General features: G+C 38.3%; 1 protein-coding gene across 2 annotated transcripts in view; it reads right to left on the minus strand.

Annotated features, from left to right (window-relative positions):
* The window catches only part of SMYD3 (SET and MYND domain containing 3), a 713,184-nt gene that overhangs the window by 492,619 nt on the left and 195,164 nt on the right, over nucleotides 1-25,401 (minus strand). For both annotated transcript variants that reach the window (XM_044915966.1, XM_044915965.1), the window contains exon 5: nucleotides 25,195-25,331. In XM_044915966.1, the coding sequence (XP_044771901.1) occupies nucleotides 25,195-25,331 (137 nt within the window). The remainder of the gene's footprint in view (nucleotides 1-25,194; nucleotides 25,332-25,401) is intronic.

Raw genomic sequence — 25,401 nt, forward strand, 5'->3', positions numbered from 1 at the left:
AGCAAAAATTTCAATCCAGACTTTATAAAAGTGTTGTCAAGAATATGAAAAAACGAATTGACAGTGATATATGGTCTAAATACACAAGTCTATGGACAGGATCCAGCAGTTGGGTTCCTGACTTACGAGTCTATTCCAAAGGCCAAGAAATTAAATTCAAATCCATATAAGAGGATTTGACCCATGTAAAGGTTTTCTAAAGAACACAAGTATATGTGTATCCTAAGGAAAGCCCCTCTGACTAAAGAATGGGAGAGAGAATTACAGGTACACAGAAGGAATGACAGACTGAAAGTCTATGACACTGAGCTCCTAGCACAGAAAGAGCTGTTGAGTAGACGAAAATAATGGAAGAATCTATGCTTTCAAGGCAGGTGCCCCGAGGTGCTATCCAGGCTCACGCACTTTCCACCTCTGTAAAATACCACTAATAACAGTGTCTACTTTCTAGCATTCTGAAGAATAAATGAGTCAATGCTTATTATGACTGGCAGAATTCTAAGAAAGCTCCCAAGATTCCTGCCCCCTGGTGTACTCACTTCCATATAATAAATGGGTGCTGTTTTAAGCTCCTAAGTCTGTAGCAACTTGTTATCCCACAATGGAAAATGAATACACTTCAAAAGCACTTAGAACATAGCCTGACACAAAGTCCTCAATGAATATTAGCTACTGTTATTGTAGAAGTCCATTAAACTGTACCTTCTTCTGATGTATTTAAAATAAGATTCTGATTACAAAAATTTGCCCATATCATATCTGCTGGCACAGAAGATGAACACAGGTATGCATCCTGGGATGGTTAATTTTATCAGTCAACTTGACTGGGCTAAGGGATGCCCAGAATATTATTTCTGGGTGTGTCTGTGAAGGTATCTCCAGAAGAGATGGGCATTTCTATCAGTAGACCAAATAAAGAAGACTTCCTTCACTAATCATCCAGGCCACTGAGGGCTTGAATAGAACAAAGAGGCAGAAGAAGGGTGAAATTGCTCTCTTTGCTTGAGCTGAAATAGCTACCTTTCCTTGCCCTCAAGACAACTGTGCTCCTGGTTCTCAGACCTCCAGACTCAGACCAGGACTTGCACTGTTAAGTCTCCCATCCTCATGCCTTTGGGCTTGGACTTATACCATCAGGTATAAGCCTTCAAACTCAGCCTGAATTACACCACTGGCTTTCTAGGTTATCCGGCTTGCAGATGGCAGATTGTGGGAATTCTAAGCCTCCATAATCGCATGTGCCAATTCTTTTTTTTTTTTTAAGATTTTTTTTTTTTTTTAATTCATTTGACAGAGAGAGAGAGAGCACAAGCAAGGAGAACAGCAGGCAGGGGCAGAGGGAGAAGCAGGCTCCCCACTGAGCAGAGAGCCCGACTTGGGGCTCAATCCCAGGACCCCAAGGTCATGACCTGAGCCAGACGCTTAACCAACTGACCACCCAACCGCCCCATAAAGTTTTTTTTTAAAGCATACTGGATCAACAATTACTTAGCACAGAACAAAGCATAATAATTTTAGGTAAATGAAATCCCATATCACATACATAGTATTAAATAATGATATAATATTTTATATGATACTAGTAAGTAAGAAAACAAGCCATAATTTAAAATATATTTGAATGAATTCCTACAGAGCACATATACAAGAGAAATACTATAGTAAAAAAAATCTGTCTGTAGAAAGTAGGCAGTAAAACACAATAAATTTGAAAAATTTCTATGGAGTTATCCATAGTGTACATAGAAATATATTTCACTTAAAAAAAAAACCTAGTCCAAAGCATACAGAAAAGTAATGAATTTGAAACGATTCCACCATCATGTACAAACAGTCCATGAAAGCACATATTTCTCTGAATATGAGAAAATGACCAGCAAGAGAAAAGGACCAAAAATATAAAAACAGACTTCACTGAATATATAAGTGGGGAAAAAACAGTGAGAAAAAAGCTACATAAAGATTTTTTATCTTTTTATCTTTTTCACATCACAGCTCAAAGCCTGAAAGCCCACCCATGAAACTGGAATCGGAATATTCTCTTCACCTCCAGCATTTACTACAACAGTCACAGTCATCACTACCTTAAAAATACCACTTTATAGCATGATCACTAGAGAAATCTGACATTAAGCTTGAACTTAATCTTCTGTCAATATCTCTGCTGCTCATGAGCCATAAGCTTCAAACTAATAAATTTATATCTGAAGTAATAGAGAAATAGCCCTGTGATCAATCTCTGTGGGTTGAGGCTTGTTTGTTTAAAAACTACCAATGAGATAGGAGACTTTCATCTTCATTGAAAATCACTATATTCTGGAACTCCATCACTTGGACCAGCCCTGCAGCCCACCCCAGAGCCCCCATGAGACTTCTGCTTGGTCTTGAATCCCTAAGACAGGCACAGAAGATGGGGATACATGTTGGCACAATTATTTGGAGTAAGGAACATGTGATTTTATAGAACTGTATCTACTGCCTACAATCACTTCACTTCTCCTGAGGTTGCTTCCAGCTTCTATGAGAAGATGTTCTAAATCTCTCAAAATAATTGCAGAGTCCAAAGGAGTTCAGAGGCTCATGTTTTTGAGGGGCACGGACTTCATTTAGTGAAACACTGATTGAAGATTTTGTTTCACATTTAAATCTAAAATCTCACGAGAAGATACAAAATTGACTGAAGAAAAATGTTAAAGTCAAACAATTTAATAGAATTCTAGAAAACCTGATATCAGCACATGCCTCCATATAAGAGCTTCTTTGTTATCTTCAATATAACACAAATTGTCCTTCTAACATAAAATATTACGGGTCATGGTAATTTCACAGCTTCATTACGTTAGAAAAAAATTTTAATGGTCAAGTCAGATTGCTTCCATTTTATAATATGCAGATAAGGGCAATTTCCTCATGAAGATGTTAAGGAATGAATATTAAAGAGGGACGGATGATAAAGAAAATAAAACCATTTGAAAAAGGTAATTTGAAATTAACAGCTAAGTTTCCAGTCATATTTAGGAAAATTCCCACTGAAGTTTGACTTCTTATTAATTATCACAGAATTTTAAATTAGAAAATCAAATATAAAAGAACCCAAAGCCCCTTCTGTAAAAAGTACACAAAGTTAGCTTGTCCTCTCATTTTTCTATTACCTTGTCTTAATAAATGAGTATGATACTTAACTGCCCAATCTCCTCTTGAATATGCTCCTGGTACTCAGCAGCAGCAATCAAACCAAATTACTACAGTCGTCGTTCCCTTCAAGCTGTGAAGAACGAGGCTTGACAGATGAGTGGGGCACCCCCAGCAGTGATTCGGGAAATCCTTTCTGTGGCATCTGCTCTCATCACCGATCAAAACAGAAGGCTTATACACATTTTGAGTTAAAAACATTCCACAGAATGTATCTGCCCAGCTTTTACTTTGGCTATGCCATTATATTCTTCAAAATATTTTTTTAAATACCTAAACTGAAACAGATACATTACACTGTTTTAATGTTCATGAATTAAATAATATTCTCTGGATCCAATATGAACATTTCTGGCTATTCAGAACAGCACAATTTGGTTTCCATCATCTACCTCATCTCCTGGTGAAAATTTTCACAGCATGATGGAGCCACTAACAGGTGTGGCTTTTCAATGGATAATAACTTTATTTAGTGCCTTAGTACAATACTTAAGAGATCACACAAAATACAGAAAAACAAAAGTATGCTTCCGATCTGCTACAGTATAAGAAATCCCCAAATTAAATTTGTGCCACACTCTTCTGGTTAATATTGTAAAACTATGCTTTACAAAAGATTAAATGAAGCAAATGATTTTGATTAAGATAAGACCATTTTGACTTCCTCCCCATCCCGGATACTATCGTTACAAAACACAACACAGTTGTCAAGCTTGCAAAATTCTAAATCACCATGACTCTATAGCTCCTCATGAAACATTCCAAATGTCTTGCTGATTTTCAGGCCAATGACTTAACATACCAATTCAGACAGAAGTAATTTCCAGTTCAAATATGGGAGGGGGGAGGCTATCCTAAGAATAAAAAAGAATAGCTCAGCTTTTCATTAGAAGCAATATATTCTGAGAAACAACTTACAATTTTCGTAAAAATACCAAAAGCCTAATCACTGAACTTCTACTCTCAAGTAAAAAACAATGAAAGTCTTCACACTTTTGGTCCACATGAAATATAAAAATAGCACCAGTGAATTTTTTTTTTTTAAAGATTTTATTTATTTATTTGACAGAGAGATAGAGCCAGAGAGCACAAGTGGAAAGAATGGCAGAGGGAGAGGGAGAAGCAGGCTCCCCACTTGAGCAGGGAGCCCGATGCGGGGCTCGATCCCAGGACCCCAGGATCATGACCTGAGCCGAAGGCAGACGCTTAACCATCTGAGCCACCCAGGCGCCCCGCACCAGTGAATTTCTAACTGCTAAATTCAATGCTGAATTTATTCCCTCCTTAAAATCTCTTAACTTTCACATGTTGACCATCTCCTTTTTGAAATTCTCTTTTTTCATGGATGCCAAAAAGCCTGAGACCACCAGGGCTCCTGAGATACCTAAAGCTATTCTTTCTCTCTTCATGTCTTTTTAAATGATCTTTCTCCATTTATTTTGCAAAACAGAAAACAAAAAGCAAAAAAAACATAAACTAACAAAAGCCTTTAGCCGAATTTCCCACTTGAAAATGCTGCTATCCTGAGTGAGGTGATTCCATCAGGATCAGGAAGAGCAGGTGGCAGGGGGAGGGTTCACACAGAGAAGGGAATATGTTTCAAGAAAAATCTTCAATCAACTGCTCCTAACTAAAAACAGTCACATTCATTAAGCATAAAATAGCAGTAAAACTCTTAGATTGCTTCCTCCTTTGGCATCCAGAGTTAGAACAGTCTCATTTCTAGTCCTGGGGTCCCCAACGGCCTCCCTAAATTCTAGGAAGTCAGCACTGACTCTTCCACCAACAATAGCTTGCATTAAAGGCCCAAATCAAATGATCTCTGCACACAAACCTCCATCTCAAGACTGTCACCCATTACCACAGTCTGCTGTAGGATATTCTGAGAATCCACAATGTACTGAGCTTGGTGTAAAGGATTAGAAAAAGGGAAGGATGACATAGTCCTGTTTTCAAAAAACTTTCAATATAATTATATTTATTTACATATGATTCTTTTATGTCTCCCACCAGATGGGACAGAAACTAAGTCTTAACTGTCCTTTTTCCAAATAGTACTGTGGATAGAGTCAATATAAATTTGTTGAGCTGAAATTGATTCTTTCTGACCTAAAATATCCAAGTAAGAATCCCACTGCTTTGTTTTGATCCAATTTCTCTACTTCTCCAATATGTTCTAGAAATAAAGGGAGCTTAAAATGACAAGTCAAACCAATTTTTCCCTGCTTCTTATTGCCAATATTAAATATCACAGTGACATACAGGGCTGGGGAAAGAGTTTAGTCCCAGAAGAATGTCCACCTAGCCAACTAGTATAGCAATCTCACAAAACCGCCTACACCAAACCAACAAATCCAAACACCACCACCATATGACACTTAAAAGGAAGAATGTTTCACATTTAAAATTTATGATAGCACAAAGACTAGAATTTTATGTTCAATGTACTGAATAAAAAGCATTTGTTAGTGAAAGAGCGATTAAATGACTTCAATGTGAGAGAATTAATCACATTTTCTCATACTTGGGATTCTGCTGTCACTTAAATATAAAGATAGAAAGTACTGTAATGTCAACATTCTAACACAACGTCAAAATAAGCCCCCTACTATTCACCTAGAAAAATGCAAAATTACATATTTGCCTAAGATTTTAAAAGCTTAATTACACTTAAAAGTTTTTAAAGCATTTATTCTATATTAATATAATTAACAGAACATCAGAGTTGTTTCTATTTTTGAGTTGTTTAAAAATATTTAGGGTTAGCAAGTATATTGGCCTACACTCTTCTCACAAGCTCTCCACTTCACAGTGGGCTCAAATTCCAGCAAAACAATGCATTTATCAACACATGTCAGGACGCCTGGGTGGCTCAGTCGGTTAAGCGTCTGCCTTCGGCTCAGGTCATGATCTCAGGGTCCTGGGATCAGGCCCCATTGTCAGGCTCCACCCTCAGTGGTGAGTCTGCTTCTCCCCCTCCCTCAAGCCCTCCCCCTACTTTCTCCCTCTCTCAAATAAATAAATAAAATCTTAAAAAAAAAAGAAACATCTTATCACATTTTGACATGAATGGAAAATATATGCAGATAAAAACTTAAGAACAGACATTTGGATTATTATATTTCTCCAGGCAAATGCCAGTACAGTGAACTGGCCAGTTTATCACGAAAGGAAATAGAAAAGCTCCAAAGCGTCAAATACATCGGAATTGAACCAAATGGTAGCCTGGAGAAAAATGGGAGTAAGGGTGCCTACTACCCTTATTCCCTCCACTTAGCAGGTAGAGGGTCTCAGGATGCTACTCTATTTCTCATGCTCCGTGTGCACTGTGGTCAATCCAAGCCTGAAGTTATTGGGCTTTGAAATCCCACTCAGAAAAGAGCAAGCTGGACTATGGAGTAGGTATTTCACATAGAAATGCTCCCAGGGACCCTAATCAGGTTTTGGAAAAGAGAAAGCCACTTGCTGACTGGCTTCACGGCCAAAAGGCTTGAAGAACCAATTCCATAACACTCTTCCTACGAATTACAATTTAGCAAGGCACAGCCTACCTCATTCTAGAAATGTAAGTGCAAACAAGCCCCATGAATTTGTTGTCTATCAAAGAAACAACTGGTCCCTGCAGAAGAAAAAAAAAAAAAGCAGATTTAACTAATCGCAAATGTACTCTGCTTTAGGGAAATCTAGACATGACATGCAGAAATCCAGGTTTTTAAAACAGAACAATGAGCTTACCAAAATAAACCTTCCTTCACAAAAGAATCATAAAGAACTCTGATAATCTCCAATTTTCCTACTTCACACAACTTGATATCTTATTTATAGAAATTAAATTTGCAAGCAAGATTTTCAGGAAAAAACACACCATAAATATACCATTTAATCCTTTGTTTATCATTTGGCTATAAGGATAATTACAATTTGTCACTTGGTAGTTTTTTCAGATCTGCTTTTTCAAAAACCTCTTTGATTCTCCAAAGAGGACCAGAATTATAGGAGACAAAACTACCTAAAAAGACAGAATTCCATGAAGAGACTGGGAGGAAAGACTTCCAAAACATCTGGATGTGAAATGCTGCCATTCATCCTTGGCAGCCGATCAGTTCTGAGGGGCTGAATGGAGCCTTTGGCTCCTCCCTTCTATGATAAGCTGGCCAACTCACCAGCACCTGGCTGGAGGGATTAAATTACACCCAAGTGCCTGCTCTGATTTTTTTTATCCACTTATATTTTATGCTTTTACCTTCCTATAATATGCCATAAGGGCACATGACATATCTCAGGGAGTTGAGAAAGGCTTCTCAGAAAAGGGGGAATATGAAATGAATCTTGAAGAATCAAAAAAAAAAAAAAATAGTGCCAGGAAGAATGGGGAAGAAACTATACATGCAGAGGTCAAAATTAGGGATCTTGATTGTTGGGGAAATGACAGATGGCAAGCCTTCAGAGCACCCTGAATCCACCTCAACTAATGCTGATGAGTACTCAGAAACACATGGATGATCACACTTATAGAGACACTACATTATTCTATAATTGAAAACATGAAAGTGTCTTCAAAAGGACTTTTCAGTGCCAAAATCAGGGGCACCTGGGTGGCTCAGTTGGTTAAGAAGCTGCTTTTGGCTCAGGTCATGATCTTAGGGTCCTGGGTCTAGACCCACTTTGGCTCCCTGCTCGGTGGGGAGTCTGCTTCTCCCTCTTCCTCTGCACTCCCCCCACCTTGTGCACCCACGCATGTGCTCACTCTCTCAAATAAATAAATAAAATCTAAAAAAAAAAAAAACCCAAACCATCCAAGTCTGAACATTCCTTGCCATATGGAAAATACCCTGCTACTCCAATAATCTAAAAGGTAATTCTCTTTAACTATAGAGAATAAGGCCTTGCTTCCATAAAAGGCAAAGGATTTGGCAAACTTCTCTTGGTTGACTCTGAAGTGGTAAGAAGTGACAAAGATCATCCAAATCTCACAATACAGAGGAAATATTTTCAGTTCAAAAAAGTTATCTTGATATCATCATTGCTCTAAAGAAAAGCTGGAAGCCTGACTGCCAACCATTAGCAACACACATGGATATCTTCCAGGAATGGCTTTCCAAAGTCTGATCATATCCCTGTAATTATCTAATATCAAATCCAGCAGTGTTGACAAAGCAGAAGCCCGCTCAACTCCTGCTGATGATCATTACTCAGAGCTAAAGCTCCTTTATCAAATCAGAATGACTTACAAGTAGAAGCTCACTACCTCAGGAGCCAGAGGAACACAATGATCTCCACCTCATTGCTTACACATGTACACACACACACACACACCGGCCGTAACCGGGCCTTGCTGACTTGTCACTGGCTCTGACGGCCTCTCTCCTCGAGTGTTCTCACACACATGGGCAGCTCTACACGTTGGTTAAAAAATACCCTAGCCTGTCAAAAATAATTCCCTATCCAGAGAATGTACTTGTCCTGCCTACCTTTATTTGTTACCGTCACAGCAACATGCTACCACTAAGGTTTGGCAGTTTGAAGAAACACTGACAATGCAACAATATAAAGGAGTAAAAGGTACACTGACAGAATCTGTGCAATTTCCTGGTCACTCCGCCAGGTGCTAGGAAAATGGTTACATGTCTCGAGTTACAGGTAGCCAGCTCTGGGAAATAGTATGGGATGAGGATTGCAGAGTCCTCAAATGCCATACTTTAAAAGCTTGATTTTATACAATAGGCAGTAGGGACTCAACAAACATTTTTAAGCAGAGGATTCAAACGATCAGATCTGCTTTAAAATATATATATATATATATATCAGAATATAAAAGAAGTGACAAATATCATCCAAATCTCATAATATAAAGGAAATATTTTCAGCTCAAAAAAGTTATCTTTATAGGAAGATAGAAAGGGCCTGAAGTGGGTCAGTGGCAAAAAAATATAAAAAGAAAAGAACACAAAAGCAGCAGGGCATCTGGAAGGAAGGAAAGAGGGAAGAACCAGAGGCCCCCCCCTGAGGTTTCAGGCATGGATTACTTAGGAGACTACCATGCCAAGAAAAGAGACAGAAAAAGTGGAAAAGCAGCATGTCTTATTGAGGACAAGATAGAGTTTAAATATCGTTCATGATAAATCTGAAGTTAAAACAGATCATGCAAGGGAATATTGTAATTAATAAGTAGAAAATATAAGATTGGACAACAGAAGAAATAGCAAGGCTGAAATTGATGCTTGGGGTATTTTCAGCACACAGGCAGCAGGGGCAGTGGAATACGGACATTCAATAAGCAAAAAGAGAATAACCAAATAATAAGTTTTTAAACAAAATGGTAAGAAATGTAGGAGAATCAGAGGGAGGTCATGCCAGAGGCCAATTAAAAGATTTCCAAATGTGGGGCGCCTGGGTGGCTCAGTCGGTTAAGCGGCTGCCTTCGGCTCAGGTCATGATCCCAGAGTTCTGGGATCAAGCCCCGTATCGGGCTCCCTGCTCGGCGGAAAGCCTGCTTCTCCCTCTCCCTCTGTCTGCCGCTCTGCCTACTTGTGCTCTCTCTCTACCTCTGTTAAATAAATAAATAAATAATCTTAAAAAAAAAAAAAAGATTTCCAAATGTTATACAATATCACACCTTAAGATCTGCACATTCCAGGTTTTAGTTGATACTCTTCTTAGAATCTTGAAGGAAAACAAGAAAACCCAAAGTCGCCTACTATTACAAAAGACTTCTGAGGCACCAAAATAACATTCCTTACCAACTTCTGCTCTAAACCTGAAGGTTATGAAGCATGAATAGGGCCCCAGGACATCAACCAATAAATTGCACGGACTCCTCAGATGATGACTTGGTTCTGCCATTTCAACAAAATGCTGCCAGCCGTAGCGGGAAAGATGGTAAGAAAGTGCTGTGAGGGTATTTTTCATCCTGGTCCTAATTCAGCTGATCCTAATTAAACAGCTCTGCATAAAGAGTGCCTTGATAAAATTTTCCTACAAACATCGAAACTAAAAACAAATTATTATTTTCTTTAAAGATTTATTGGTTTTTAGATGGAGGAAGAGAGCACAAGCGAGAGGGGCTGATGGAAAGGAGAGTCTCAAGCAGACTCCATGCTGAGTGCGGAGCCTGAGGTGGTCTCGAGCTCACAACCCTGAGATCACGACCTCAACCGAAATCAAGAGTGGGACGTTTAACCGACTACACCACCCAGGTGCCCCAAAATCAGATTATTAATTAAAACTTGAAATAGGGCCCACAACTGCCAAGCCTGGTCAAATGTAGTTCCAAATGCTTTTCTTTTACTCAACAAGTTATTTGTCCAAAAGTGGTATTTCTGAAATACCTGCCTATCCCATTAATATCAGGTATAAATTTTAAGGTCACATAAATACTCCTCAGAGAAAAAGAAGTGCCCAAGAAGGTCGAAGAGGATTTTCTTCTATATTGCACATATATTCTACTATATTATAAAATATTCTAATCTGTAAATGCAAATATTTATAGAATCATTAAAAAAGCCACCTCTAATAATGGCTTGAAAATGAGACAGATCCAGGCTAAAGGCTCTTGAATAATTAATGTTTTAATATTCAGTACTTCAAGGTTATGGAACCAGATTTCACAAAGTAGCTTAACTCCATGCAAATTCCGTTCCAATCACCTTTACTGTCACCTAGAGTTGTGGCAGCTTCAGCTCAGAAACATTTGATATGAAAAACCCACCCTCCTCCCACACACCCTACCAGCACTTATTTAGATTTAAATATATAAGGGAGAGAGGTGTGTACGACAGGATGTACCACCTGTATGAAAATAGCAGAAATCCTAATTAAATAACTCAGAGCTTTGCCTATAGCACTACTTTAGTACTAGTGATAGAAATCTTATCAAATATTCTCATTTCACTCACCATGGATTTCACTCCTAAGGCATAGAATAGTTCATGATTAGAGCTCTAACACAGAACTAACATAACACAGAATGCAGTATGGTGGAATAAGGGGAAAATCTGAGATTAAGAAAGCCAGGTTAAAGCTCTGGCTTTTTTTTGTTTTTAAAACAGTGTGACCTTAAGCATTCCTCATCCGCAAAAGGAGTAAAAACAATAATGACTCAGAGGGCTGTCTGTAAGAGCTATAATGTGATTATAGTTGTTAAGCTACATTGTAGAGTTAAAAAAATAAATAAAATGAAATGAAATGAAATCAGGGTAGTGGAGCACCGGGCAACTCATGATAGATCCTTCAGTTGTCTCTTGATCTACCGATGTAAGACAAAGACCAGGATCTAATATTCATTGGCTTCTTGGTTGAGTATGGGACAGAAGATGAAGAACAAATCCACATACTGTCAAGTATATGATACAGCAGTTCTGTTTATAACTGAGTTACTGAAGAAGGGTACCTAGCTGGTATGGAAAGCCATAATCACTTAAACATAGACTCCCTGAGACTGAAACTCATCATTATACAGATAATCGAATCTATTCTAGTTTCAAACGCTGACACAAGTAATCCTATGGTGTAACTTATTCATACTTTTCTGGCCTTATACAGATAACCTTCAATATAAGGAATGGAGGGTGAAAGGGGGAAAACTGGTAGATATTTATCAAAGGGCACATACTTCCAGCTATAAGACAAGTAAGTAATGGAAATCTATTGGACAGCACGGTGTTTATAGCCAATAACACTATATTATATATTTGAAAATTGAGTTCTTATGTGTTTTCACCATAAAAAAACAAATGGTAACTATGTGATATAATGAAGGTGTTAGCTAATCTGAAATCATTTTGCAATATATGTGTAGAAAATCAACACTCTGGGGGCGCCTGGGTGGCTCAGTCGTTAGGCGTCTGCCTTCAGCTCGGGTCATGATCCCGGGGTCCTGGGATCGAGCCCCGCATCGGGCTCCCTGCTCCGCGGGAAGCCTGCTTCTCCCTCTCCCACTCCCTCTGCTTGTGTTCCCTCTCTCGCTGTGTCTCTCTGTCAAATAAATAAAATCTTTAAGAAAAAAAGAAAATCAACACTCTGTATACCTTACATGTACATAATGCTATATGTAAATTACATACCAATAAAGCTGAAAAAATATATATATAAGGAAGAGGTATTGCTGAAAAGTTGTTTGTACTGCTAAATTGTTTGTTGTATCACATTTTTACTTCAACTTAGAAGCTAGTTCTTGAGTACTGGGGCATCAACTAACAGAAAGAACATTTGACTGAGCTCAAAGGACCTACATTTTGGAGCTCAAAGGACCTAAACTTTAGCATTCTTCCATCACCAGGTGACTACCTGACCTTCTCTGAGCCACAACTGATGTATTGTGGCAAGAGGAGCAGAGAGGCCATGGACCTGGATACTTCCTGTGATCTTGTCAATCCTAAAATTGTCAGCTTCTGTGTTGAAGGAGGGTACTGGGTACATGATTCTGTTCTCACTAAGTATAAGCAATGAAGACATAACCAATAAAAATAGAGAATATTCACAGTTGCCAAGTGGTTGGCAGAGCAAATGCCAGTGACCACTGATTTTACAACAGGAACAGATTAATCCTAGTCAGGTGGATTTCGTCAAAGATTTGCACTGAAACTTTGGGAAAAAGAAGGACCTGGATATAAAGGATAGGGGAAGATATACTAGCCTCCTTCCATGATTACCATGAATACCACGAACTCAAAGAGCACCAGCCCTACCTTATACTCATGGAGATAATTCATCCTGACATGACATGCTGATCCTGAATGAAAGCCTTCCAAAGACAGGTAGCTCCGAGCTGTGTCAAGGCAGCCTGATACATGGTTGGACCACTCGAATATTAAAGCTCTTCCAGATACTGAGTCATAATCAACTTGCCTAATAGGACAAGACTTTCCTTCCATCCCTCATTATTTCATAAATGAACACTTAGCTGAATATGTCTCTTTAAACATCTAATACTAGGTACTGAAAATAAAAATTTTAATGAAAATTGACCCTTGACAGAGACTAGTGAGGTTTTGTTCTCTCTTGATAAGGACATATTTGTTAATCTGGCTTTGAGAAGCCATCCCCAAATTCTCTTATGTTTGTAATACCGAGTCACTTATTTTCCGTATCAAATAGCAATGTCTAATTTCTGCCATTAAAATCTCACCCTGTTTCTGCTGGTTATAAAATGTAATAGAGCAGTTTATCATAATTTTTATTATTATTCAAAGTATACCCCTAAAACGTATTTTTTTTTTCTCCCACGAGAGGTCCTTCTCATTCCTAATAGAAATAGTCAAACCACAATATGTAAGGTCTGAGCACGATATCCATAATTTTAAAAAAGATATAAAGAATCAAACAAAAACTTTCTGAACTTGAGTTACACGGTCAACATTATTTCTACCAGAAAATTGTATCTTTACATTTCATTTCAAGGCAAAATAACAAAATATGACACCAGGAGTTAAAAAACAAAAAACTAAGAATGAAAGTGTAAGTACTTAAGACATTAATAAAGTACATGCTTTTTTCTATTTAACAATTTTATTTATTCCTAACCTTTAGTGCAATAGTACATCTATCCCACTGTATTACTGAAATGAACCATTTTTAACTTACTAAGTTAAATCTCCTTGGAATAAAAAATAAACTCAAAAATCAACTACTGTACACTACTGTGCTACGAACATGATTGGCAACTGTAGAGCTAATGGCTTGTTGGAAGGTAACAGATAAAATATTTTCTATCTTTTTTCTTTTTAAAGACTTATTTATTTGAGAGAGAGAGAGAGAGACAGCACAAGCAGAGGGAAAGGGAGAGAGAATCTCAAGCAGACTCCATACCCAGCACGGAGCCTGATGCAGGACTCAATCCTATGACCCTGAGATCAGACCCAAACCGAAACCAAGAGTCAATCACTTAACCAACTGCAGCACCCAGGTGCCCCTATCTTTTGTTTTTTAATTCTCAGAGAATTTTCTGGTAGCATATATTCTGCTTCCTTCTGAGTGCAAAAATTTCTCTGGCTTACAAAGAATAATTCAAGAGATGGCAAACAATGGTCCATGGCCCAAGTCTGGCCCTCCACCTGTTTCTGAACAGCCCGCAAGCTTAGAGTGTTTGCCTGCATTTTTAAATGTTTGTGGTGGGGGGAATAAAAAGAATATTGGGGGACAAGTGAAAAGTATATGAAAATCAACGTTCAGTGTCCATAAACAAAGTTTTATTAGAACGCGGCCCCCCTGTTCACTTACATGTGTCCCAGGGAGGCTTTCCGGTGCCAACACTGGAGTTAAGAAGTTGCACTCTCAGCAGACACCACAAATTGCCAAGATACAGTAAAAATTCACTTTTGCCTTTGGCCTACGAAGCCATACTGACCATCCGGGCTTTTAAGGAAAAGGTATGCTGAACTCTGTAATAAGTAACATGATGATTCATCATTTCCTAAAGAACTGAAGATAACGGCAGCCTCTCTGATCCTGACCTATCAATGAACTTACTGAACTTCTTGGATTTTACCACACTAAAGTCTTATATGCTTGTAGTAATGTATTATTTTTCAGACATATTTAACAAAATACACTCCATAAAACAAAAAACTGGACAGTTTTCATGCAGTCCTTCATTCAGTCATCAATTAAATACCTACTGCATACCATGAAGATGGCTAGGGATTCAAAATGAAATGTAATTCCTGGTGCTAAAAAAGTCACAATTGAGGAGCACCTGGGTGGCTCAGTCGGTTAAGTGTCTGCCTTCGGCTCAGGTCATGATCCCAGGGTCCTGGGATCAAGCCCCATGTTGGGCTCCCGGCTCAGCGGGGAGTCTGCTTCTCCTTCTCCCTCTGCTCCTTCCCCTTCCCCTGCTTGTGTTCTCTCTCTCTCTCTCTCAATCTCTGTCAAATAAATAAATAAAAACTTTAAGAAAATTTTAAAAATTAAAAATAAACTAAAAAATTACACTCGGGTAGGCAGACTCAGCGCTCCAGTTCTTGCCACTGAAGGAAAGGCCAAAGCAAGGAAAGCAACATCTGCCATTTCACCATGACATATTGTCACTTAAAAAATATTGCCTCTGTTAATGGCAGGTTGTACACTTAAACAGAGAAGGCAACAAGGCTTGGCAAACACGTTTATCCATCAATAGTTTTAATTACAGCATTAGCCTTTCATAAGCAATTAACCTTGACCAACAGAGATATGAATAAAAATGCTGATTAAGAATTTACTAATTATCCTTCCCAACTTCAGAAGTTCGCTAGCATCTGGTCTTTATAATAAATATACACCAACTCATCATAGGTTATTTACACTTAAATGAAGATTAACTGAATAGCTAAAAATGAAGAACATGAAACACACATTAAAAACACAATGACTTGTTTTGTTATGAAAGCCCAAGTGTCCTACAAATGTCACTTTACTTGGAAGAATGTTTTTGAGAATAATAGTCTCTTGAACCTACACAGAGATTCAATTTATTGTAATAAAGAGAAAACCATATAAATCATAAGTGCGTCAGCATTTCATAATGTGAATGCCAGGATCTGCATGCAGTTAAGTATCTTGGCTGTTTGCTTGTTCTCCTTAAAACCAGAGGACAGGTAACATCCTGACAAGCAAGTCTTCTAGCAGCTGTGCTGAGCAGACACAAGAGAAGTCTTATCTAGCAGCTACCTCCAAACCAACAGATACAAGCACCCCGGTGATCAGAGGTTAGCAATCCTGGTGTGTCTGCTCGCTTTGAGTAGTAAATATTTAATGGTATATTTTTCCTTAATGGAACCCAGGCACATTTGATCAGTTTCTGGGATCATTTAGTAATGCAGTCAAAGTTATCATACCGACATTTCACATCAACTTTGTAATTAGATAATTCATCACTTTATTAATTCAAAAGATTGCTTTCTTTACTACTTTATAGCATGCTACAGTGGGGAAACCCAACTGAGCTGATCAACAAAAAGGCTCTAAAACTTGGTCGTACATGAACTTGAAACCCTCGAGTGGCAAACATACACACTCCTGACCTTTGAAACCAACAGGAGTAATATTCTGCCCACAAATTAGCCTACCAGCAACACTGAAGTAATAAAGGCACCACTAAATCTAGAATAAGAGGGCTAACAAAATTTTAAATTAAAAACTGAATATATCAAGAACAAGTTTGTTCCTACTTTCTACTGAGGCACGATGCTCTTCAGTGAATAAAAAGGACCAAAAAATGATTATTTAGTAATTTTTCCTTCTTGCTGATTTTACACACTTTACTAAAATTATGAGGTTATGGCAGAATATAACATAGATTTGTAACACTCTCAGCACACAGCAGCTAAATATAAGTATGCAGACTCGGATATACTAATATTAGTATTTTCTTGTGTCTTATTTCTAACATGTCTCAATCAAAAGTATTAAATTACTATTTCTTTTCCTATTATGAATTAGCAAGATTCTTGTGTGAACACATTTTCCACTGCTTCTCCAATAAAAAAGAACTCTCTCCCAGTAAAAAGCAATTTGATCAGGATAAAAATGAATGGAAATTTTAAGTACCATAGTAAAAAAAACCCTTCTCATTTTCAAGTCTGTACAAGCACAGTGTATACTGCAAAACCAGCTGCAACTAATAAAATTAAAATTTAGAGTTTAGAAAGGCAGGCTCTGGAGGTCACATATGTGCCCTAAAGAATAAAAATAACATGCTACCAGAATTATTTTGTTTGAAAGGAAAAGGGAGAGAACATCTTCTCAAACAGATGTGGACTTTCTAATCAATAAATTCTGTAGCAGTTGTACAATATTACAGAGTTAAAAAGTACTTTGCAAAGTGCTCTGGAAACACAATGACACATTTTGTGGTCAGGAAAGCAACTTCAAATATAGTTGCTTCCAATTTAATGTCTGTTTTTGAAACATTTTATGCAACTAGTTCATTTTCTATTTTATTGCACTGATCCTATCACATCTCTAATCGGTTTACCAAATGCATTTTTAGAAAAGAAAGCTTTAAGTCCAGAAAAAATAATTAAGTATATGTTTCTCGAACTCTGCATAATAATCTCTAAAAAATCTATTCTTTGCATAGGAAATAAACTCAAACCCAGGTCTACTGACATTAAGTTGGCATTAATAACCATTATAAATAACATTCAATATACATTTTGAGGGACAGAATACAGAAATACTACACATTCCATGCCATTTCAGTGAATTATAACATAATTAATGAATCTTCTAAATTCATTTCATCCTTCGAAAGTGCATGCGTGAGAAACATTTCATTCATCATGGGAAGCTTACCTCTGTATGTCCTTTGTGACATCTCAAGGAACTACTTTGTTGTTAATGAATGCAGGAAACCGTAAAAGATTCCCATTCACAAGAGCTATAGGTAATTCTCAGCATTTCAAGAGACACCAGCACTGGGCACAGCTGTGAGCCCCCATCTGGGACTCTGGTTTACACTGAGTCGCAGACTGGCTCCTGACACAGGGAGACATAAAACACTGAAACTTTAGACCCAAATAAAAATTAAGCTGGGAGGTGGGGCCAGCAGTAGTTGAAATTAGTAATATGTGTTACACTAAGTACTTCTGACTTAATCCTCACTTTCATCTCTGAAGTAGATACGATGATGATGATGATTCCCATTAACAGAGGAGGAAATCAAGACCAAGGGAATTTCATTTTCTAGTCTCAGAAAACAACTTAACCATCATACTATTCAGCATGCCATTTAAATTTGCCTTTCTCAGGGTGCATGGGTGGCTCAGTCTGTTAAGGGTCTGCCTTGGGTTCAGGTCATAATCTCGGAGTCCCGGGATTGAGCCCTGCATCGGGCTCCCTGCTCAGTGGGGAACCTGCTTCTCCCCTTCTCTGTGTGTGTGCACGCACTCTCTCTCTCTCTCAGATAAATACTCTTAAAAAATAAAAAAGAATAAATTTGTCCTTCTTTAATTGTTATTCTCTTGCCCTTTAAAGTTTATTAAGAGTAGTATGAACATTTTTCTGTATTTGTGGCAAATATTTAGAACTCAATCAGTAGACTGAACCATAGTAGCTGTCACACTGAGATAAATCCATTTTGAAACCTAACCCAAAATCTCGTTTGTAGATAGAAGTGGAAGAAAAGAAGTGTGGGGTGAGAAGGAGAAGGGGCTCGTAGAAATGAAGATGTGAATCTTCTCTAAACAATATGACAAAGAGCCAGCAGAGGTGAATCTGGCCTCCATCTCTCATGACCATAGAAATAATCGCACGTCTCCTTGCTTCTCACTAACAAGTATTTCCAACGCGCCCCACACCTTGGCCACCGCCATTACTCTCAGCAGCACCCACGGCCTTCCTCACACTTAGAGCTTCATTTCGACCCAGCCACACCTTCCATCCACCCGTCCCCACCAGGTAACACACAATCTAAGCTTAAACCCAGCAAACTGCTTTGAAAATAAAGCTCCAGCAAATCACTGCAGCCTCTCCATCCATCCGTTACACCATCACTCTGCAGCCCCTTCTATAGAGATTCTATAGGTTCTATTACCCTCACGAATTTTCTATTACCACCTAATGCAAGCAAACATTTTAAGCATCAAGCTTTTATTCAAACTCTTATTGTAGTCACTAAATATAATGGAAACATGCATTCCACAGTAATAACTACCTCTTTGGATCCCAGAAGAGGTCAGTATGTTCTCAGCTCAGGAAGGCAGAGGAGTCAGCACCCCTCACTCCCACCAGCATTTGCAGACCATTTGTCTGTGACTGTTTCCCTATAACAAACTCTCTTCTGAAATTCATGCCATTAATTTTACTTTCCGGGGCGCCTGGGTGCTCAGTTGGTTAAGTGACTGCCTTCAGCTCAGGTCATGATCCTGGAGGCCGGGGATCGAGTCCCGCATCGGGCTCCCTGATCGGCAGGGAGTCTGCTTCTCCCTCTGAACCTCCCCCCTCTCATGCTCTCTCTCTGTCTCATTCTCTCTCTCAAATAAATAAATTTAAAAAAAAAAAATTTTACTTTCCATGTGAAGTCTTCCTGGATACCCTCCCCTAGAAAAATTTCCCCTTTGTATGTCTCATGCTATTTATTTATTTATTCATTTATTTTTTTGGAGAGAGAGAGAAAGACGGTGGGGAGAGGAACAGGGAGAGAGAGACTCTTAAGCAGGCTCCATGCCAAAAGTGGAGCCCAAAGTGGGGCTCAATCTCACAACCCTGAGATCATAACCTGAGATGAAATCAGGATGCGGACACATAATTGACTAGAGCCACCCTGGCGTCCCTCACGCTATTTAATTTTTTTACAGTTAGGCAAAAAATTCACAAGTGGACAGAATATATTTATAAAGCAAACCCCTACAATCTAAACCCCAATTGGCCATTTCTATTCACGGGCCTGTTTGTTTACGTGGGAGTGGGGCAGGGACATCCACTATCACCACTGCTATTCAACACAGTACTAGAAGTCCTAGCCTCAGCAATCAAACAACAAAAAGAAATAAAAGGCATCTGAATAGGCAAACAAGTGGTGAAACACTCACTATTTGCAAATGATATGATTCTTTATGTGCAAAACCCCAAAGACTCCACCCCAAAAATGCTAGAAGTCATACAGGAATTCAGTAAAGTGGCAGGATATAAAAACAATGCACAGAAATCAGTGGCATTTCTATACACCAACAACAAGACAGAAGAAAGAGAAATTAAGGAGTCGATCCCATTTACAATTGCACCCAAAACCAAACCATAAGATACCTAGGAATAAATCTAGCCAAAGAGGCAAAGGATCTGTACTCAGAAAACTATAGAATACTCATGAAAGAAATTCAGGAAGACACAAGGAAATGGAAAAACGTTCCATGCTCATGGATTGGAAGAAAAAATATTGTGAAGATGTCAATGCTACCTAGAGCAATCTATACATTTAATGCAATCCCTATCAAAATACCATCCACTTTTTTTCAAAGAAATGGTACAAATAATCGTAAAATTTGTATGGAACCAGAAAAGACCCCGAATAGCCAGAAGAATGTTGAAAAAGAAAAGCAAAGTTGGTGGCATCGCAATTCTGGACTTGAAGCTCTATTACAAAGCTGCAATCATCAAGACAGTATGGTACTGGCATAAAAACAGACATGTAGATCAATGGAACAGAATAGAAAGCCCAGAAATGGACGCGCAACTCTATGGTCAACTAATCTTCGACATAGCAGGAAAGAATGTCCAATGGAAAAAAGACAGTCTCTTCAACAAATGGTGTTGGGAAAATTGGACAGTCACATGCAGAAGAATGGAACTGGACCATTTCCTTACACCACACACAAAAATAGACTCAAAATGGATGAAAGACCTCAATGTGAGACAGAAATCCATCAAAATCCTTGAGGAGAACACAGGCAGCAACCTCTTCGACCTCAGGTGCAGCAACTTCTTCCTAGACACATCACCAAAGGCAAGGGAAGCAAGGGCAAAAATGAACTACTGAGACTTCATCAAGATAAAAAGCTTTTGCACAGCAAAGGAAACAGTCAACAAAACCAAAAGACAACAGACAGAATGGGAGAAGGTATTTGCAAATGACGTATCAGATAAAGGGCTAGTATCCAAAATCTATAAAGAACTTATCAAACTCAACACCCAAAGAACAAAAAATCCAGTCAAGAAATGGGCAAAAGACAAGAACAGACGTTTCTGCAAAGAAGACACCCAAATGGCCAACAGACACATGAAAAACTGTTCAACATCACTCAGCATCAGGGAAATCCAAATCAAAACCTCAATGAGATAACACCTCACACCAGTCAGAATGGCTAAAATTAACAAGTCAGGAAACGACAGATGTTGGCGAGGATGCGGAGAAAGCGGAACCCTCCTACACTGTTGGTGGGAATGCAAGCTGGTGCAGCCACTCTGGAAAACAGTATGGAGGTTCCTCAAAAAGTTGAAAATGGAGCTACCATACGATCCAGCAATTGCCCTACTGGGTATTTATCCCAAAGATACAAACATAGTGATCCAAAGGGGCATGTGCACCCCAGTGTTTATAGCAGCAATGTCCACAATAGCCAAACTATGGAAAGAGCCTAGATGTCCATCAACAGATGAATGGATAAAGAAGATGTGGTATATATATATATATATATATATATATATATATACACAATGGAATATTATGCAGCCATCAAAAAAAAAAATGAAATCTTGCCATTTGCAACGACGTGGATGGAACTGGAAGGTATTATGCTAAGCGAAATAAGTCGATCAGAGAAAGACAAGTATCCTATGATCTCACTGATATGAGGACTTCTTAATCTCAGGAAGCAAACTAAGGGTTGCTGGAGTGGTGGGGGATGGGAGGGACGGGGTGGCTGGGTGATAGACATTGGGGAGGGTATGTGCTACAGTGAGCGCTGTGAATTGTTTAAGACTGTTGAATCACAGACCTGTACCTCTGAAACAAATAATACATTATATGTTTAAAAAAAAAAGAAGATGGTAGGAAGGGAAAAATGAAGGGGGGGAAATCGGAAGGGGAGACGAACCATGAGAGACTATGGACTCTGAGAAACAAACTGAGGGTTTTAGAGGGGAGGGGGTGGGGGGGTGGATTAGCCTGGTGATGGGTATTAAGGAGGGCACGTATTGAATGGAGCACTGGGTGTTATACGCAAACAATGAATCGTGGAACACTACATCAAAAACTAATGATGTAATGAATGGTGACTAACATAACATAATAAAATAAAATTTAAAAAAAAATCACACACACACAAAAAAAGAAGATGTGGTTTGTATCTACAATGGAATATTACTCAGCTATAAAAAAGAATGAAATCTTGCCATTTGCAATGACATGGATGGAGCTAGAGTATAATGTTAAGTGAAATACGTCAGTCAGAGAAAGACAAATACCATATGATTTCATTCATATGTGGAGTTTAAGAAACAAAACAAATAAGCAAAGGGAAAAGAGAGGAAGAGAGAGAGAGAAATCAAGAAACAGACTCTCAGCTATAGAGAACACACAGATAGTTCGGGGTAGGGGGGGAGTAGGTGAAATGGGTAATGGGGATTAAGGAGTGCACCTGTCATAATATTCACCAGATGATGTATGGAAGTGTTGAATCACTATATTGTACAACTAAAACTAATACCACACTGTATGTTAACTTAAAAAAAAAAAGATGAAGAAAAAAGACAAAAAGCCTAGCGAGAATGAATCATGCGCTCAGGTTTAAGAACCTTCTCATCCTCCACTGAGCCCTTTTGATTCCAGGCAAGTTCAAGTTTAACATATATAACATAACCCGAAGTAAGACTTTTGACTTGCTAAGGTTTTTGCCTTGGTAGATAATTTTCTGATTTATAATTAGCCACATGTTTCTATAATCTGAATCAAGAATGCTTTGCACATGGTAGGCCTGCAAAAAAAATTAAAAAGGTCTGCTTAATTTAATAAGTGAATTCACTAACTTCTCAGGTGGCCAAGAGGCTTCATTATAAAAGACTAATTGTAAGGAATGTTTGGAAATCTGAATTTTAAATAAAGCGCATTTGTCCGAAATCTAAGTATTAAAAATATCAGATGTAAAACAAGTTTGAAAATTATTGAAACCAGGTGACAGAGACATGAGGATTCACTGTACTAATTTCTCTACTTTCATGAATGTTTGGAAAAGTCCATAATCAAAAAGTAAAAAAAATTAGGATATAAACAAATATAGAAAAGGTCTCAGAATTCCTTCTGCCTTAAGTGACCATGAGATGAGCTAAGATATAAGCTTAGCATGTCTAAAACCTACATAGAACCAGAATGAATATAAATGAAGGGGACCAAAAGCACAACATAAAACAGGATTTTCTTTATTGGGACCAGGCAAAGCCAGCCTTCGTCAAAGCATAAACTGGAAAGTTGGTGCATGAGGTTGAGAAAGGCAGGGCAGCCTGGAACTATGCCTGACAGTCTGTATTATCTGTGGGCTGTGGGCAGTACACACTGTGGGGTCCATTCCTCTCTGGTTAATTCTATGCCACTGAGACAGGGAGAGAGCCATAGGAATAAAATCCTCTGCCCAAGGTTCTCCAACCACTGCCAATGCATTTGTCATTACCTGCACCATCACCTTGCAATGTTAGCAGCTCATCCCTGAGGTATACATGACACCAATTAGCTTAATATTAGACTATTCTATTTTTTTAAGATTTTACTTATTTACTTGACAGAGAAAGAGACAGACAGAGAGAGAGGGGGGCAGAGGGAGAGGGAGAAGCAGACTCCCTGCTAAGCAGGGAGCCCGACTCAGGGCTCGATCCCAGGATCCCGGGATCATGACCTGAGCCGAAGGCAGACACTTAACTGAAGGCCGACACCTAACCGACAGAGCCACTCAGGCACCCCTAGACTATTCTATTTAAAAAAAAAAAAAAGATGACAAAGAAGAAGAAGGTGGGGAGAAAAAGAGGAGGAAGAGGAAAGTGATCTCTTTTAAGGACATATGTATAAGCAGAAAACTAACAGCAATTTATAAAATCTTAAAACTTTTACAAGGAAGTATAGGAGCCATAGGTTAATGTTGCTTTAACCTACATTATAAGGAAAAAATCACAGCTCTGAGTCCACTTTCCCCCCACAATCTCAGAGATGTCTGTCTTCTACTTTCGTGACAATAGCAAATACGACTATATGGGGAGAAGGGAGAACATATTACTAAAACTTTCTCTACTTATTCACAATGACAGAACTTTTCCCTACACAGCATGGAAAGAATTTCACTCTGAGATATATGAAATTAAAATTTTTTTAAAAATAAGAGAAATAAGAGAGCAATTCACACGTTACATTGAGCAATAGAAAGTATTTTTAAATATTTCCCATAAATACTAGTAGCACCAGTAATTACCACTTGAGCAATTTCTAAAACAGAAACAACTGTCACGAAAAGCCACGGACTTAACACTAGGAATGAAGGTACAGTCAACACAAGGCGTATTTTCATCTTTCAGGAGGTATCACTCTGTAGAGCGCCTAACATCAAAAGCACCTGTGTGTATTGTACACACGATACTCCTAAAGGCTATGATTTTCAGAAGGATGTGAAATAAACACGAGACACTTCTCGTATGTATTGTAAGTAAACACTGTATTTTGAAATCAGTTTTAAACTGTAGACAAACCAGAATGTAATGCTAAGGTGATATTACCAGAAAATCATAAAAACATACTCTGAAGTATAAAAATACATTTGAGAAAAACAAGAATAGCAATCACACAAATCACTTTTGAATTCTTAGAAAATGGGTAAATTACAAAACACACTTTAAAAATATTCATGGGATTAATATGTTAGTAGATGTGCACTTATGAATTGTCACACCAGTGGCAAAATCACCATCAAATGTAAAATTTTACTTGTTATTAAAATATGGTCAATATTTAAGCAAACCAAAATATGCAACATGGGAAAGCAAGGACAGCAAACACAGAGCAGCAGTGGGGATATTATCTGATCCTTTTTCCTTATCGCAGGGCAGATAGCAAGCATCAGCCAGTGCACGCTTTCTCCCTGGGCCCAAACAAACCATCAGAATCATTTCCAAACAGAGCATGTCAGGTAGCGACTACCAAGAGACCACACACAAAAATATGAAATTAAAAGACCAAAATTCAAAGACCAAAATCCATCACTGAAACAACATCACAAACCTGAATGCAATGACAACCTTAAAAATCCATTAGTAAGAAACAAGGGAATAGGCTGTTTTCTCTGGAGAAAAGCAAGCATACTCTTGAGAGTATGAGAGAGCACTTTGCGTGCTGACAATGAACATACGCAGGCCAGGAATAAGAGTACTGATAAAACAGAAAAAGTAGTAATACCCTTTTCAATATAAGCAATACATTCTCTCATTCTCTACTCAGTAAGGTAGGGGAATGATTTAAGGCACGAAGGGTCCTAAATTTTCATGGATCAACAACAAAATAAGAAGTAAAGAGTTGATTTACGGCATTAACAAAGATATCAAATACTTAACACTTACTTTTGCGAAAGCTTCAAAAATGTCAAAGGAAGGTGGCAGCTGAGAAGCATCCTGGATTTCTTCTCTCATGAAATGTTGAAATGTCATTACGAGTTGCCTGAGGCCCTCTTTCTTATCTTCAGTCATTTTGTTAATATCTTTTTTAAAGAGAGAATAAATAGCACAATCACACAGTAAATTTTTAATGGACAATTTTCAGGTGTTCAA

This window comes from Neomonachus schauinslandi, chromosome 6 (genome assembly GCF_002201575.2).
Source record: "Neomonachus schauinslandi chromosome 6, ASM220157v2, whole genome shotgun sequence".
NCBI classification, from domain to species: Eukaryota; Metazoa; Chordata; class Mammalia; order Carnivora; family Phocidae; genus Neomonachus; species Neomonachus schauinslandi.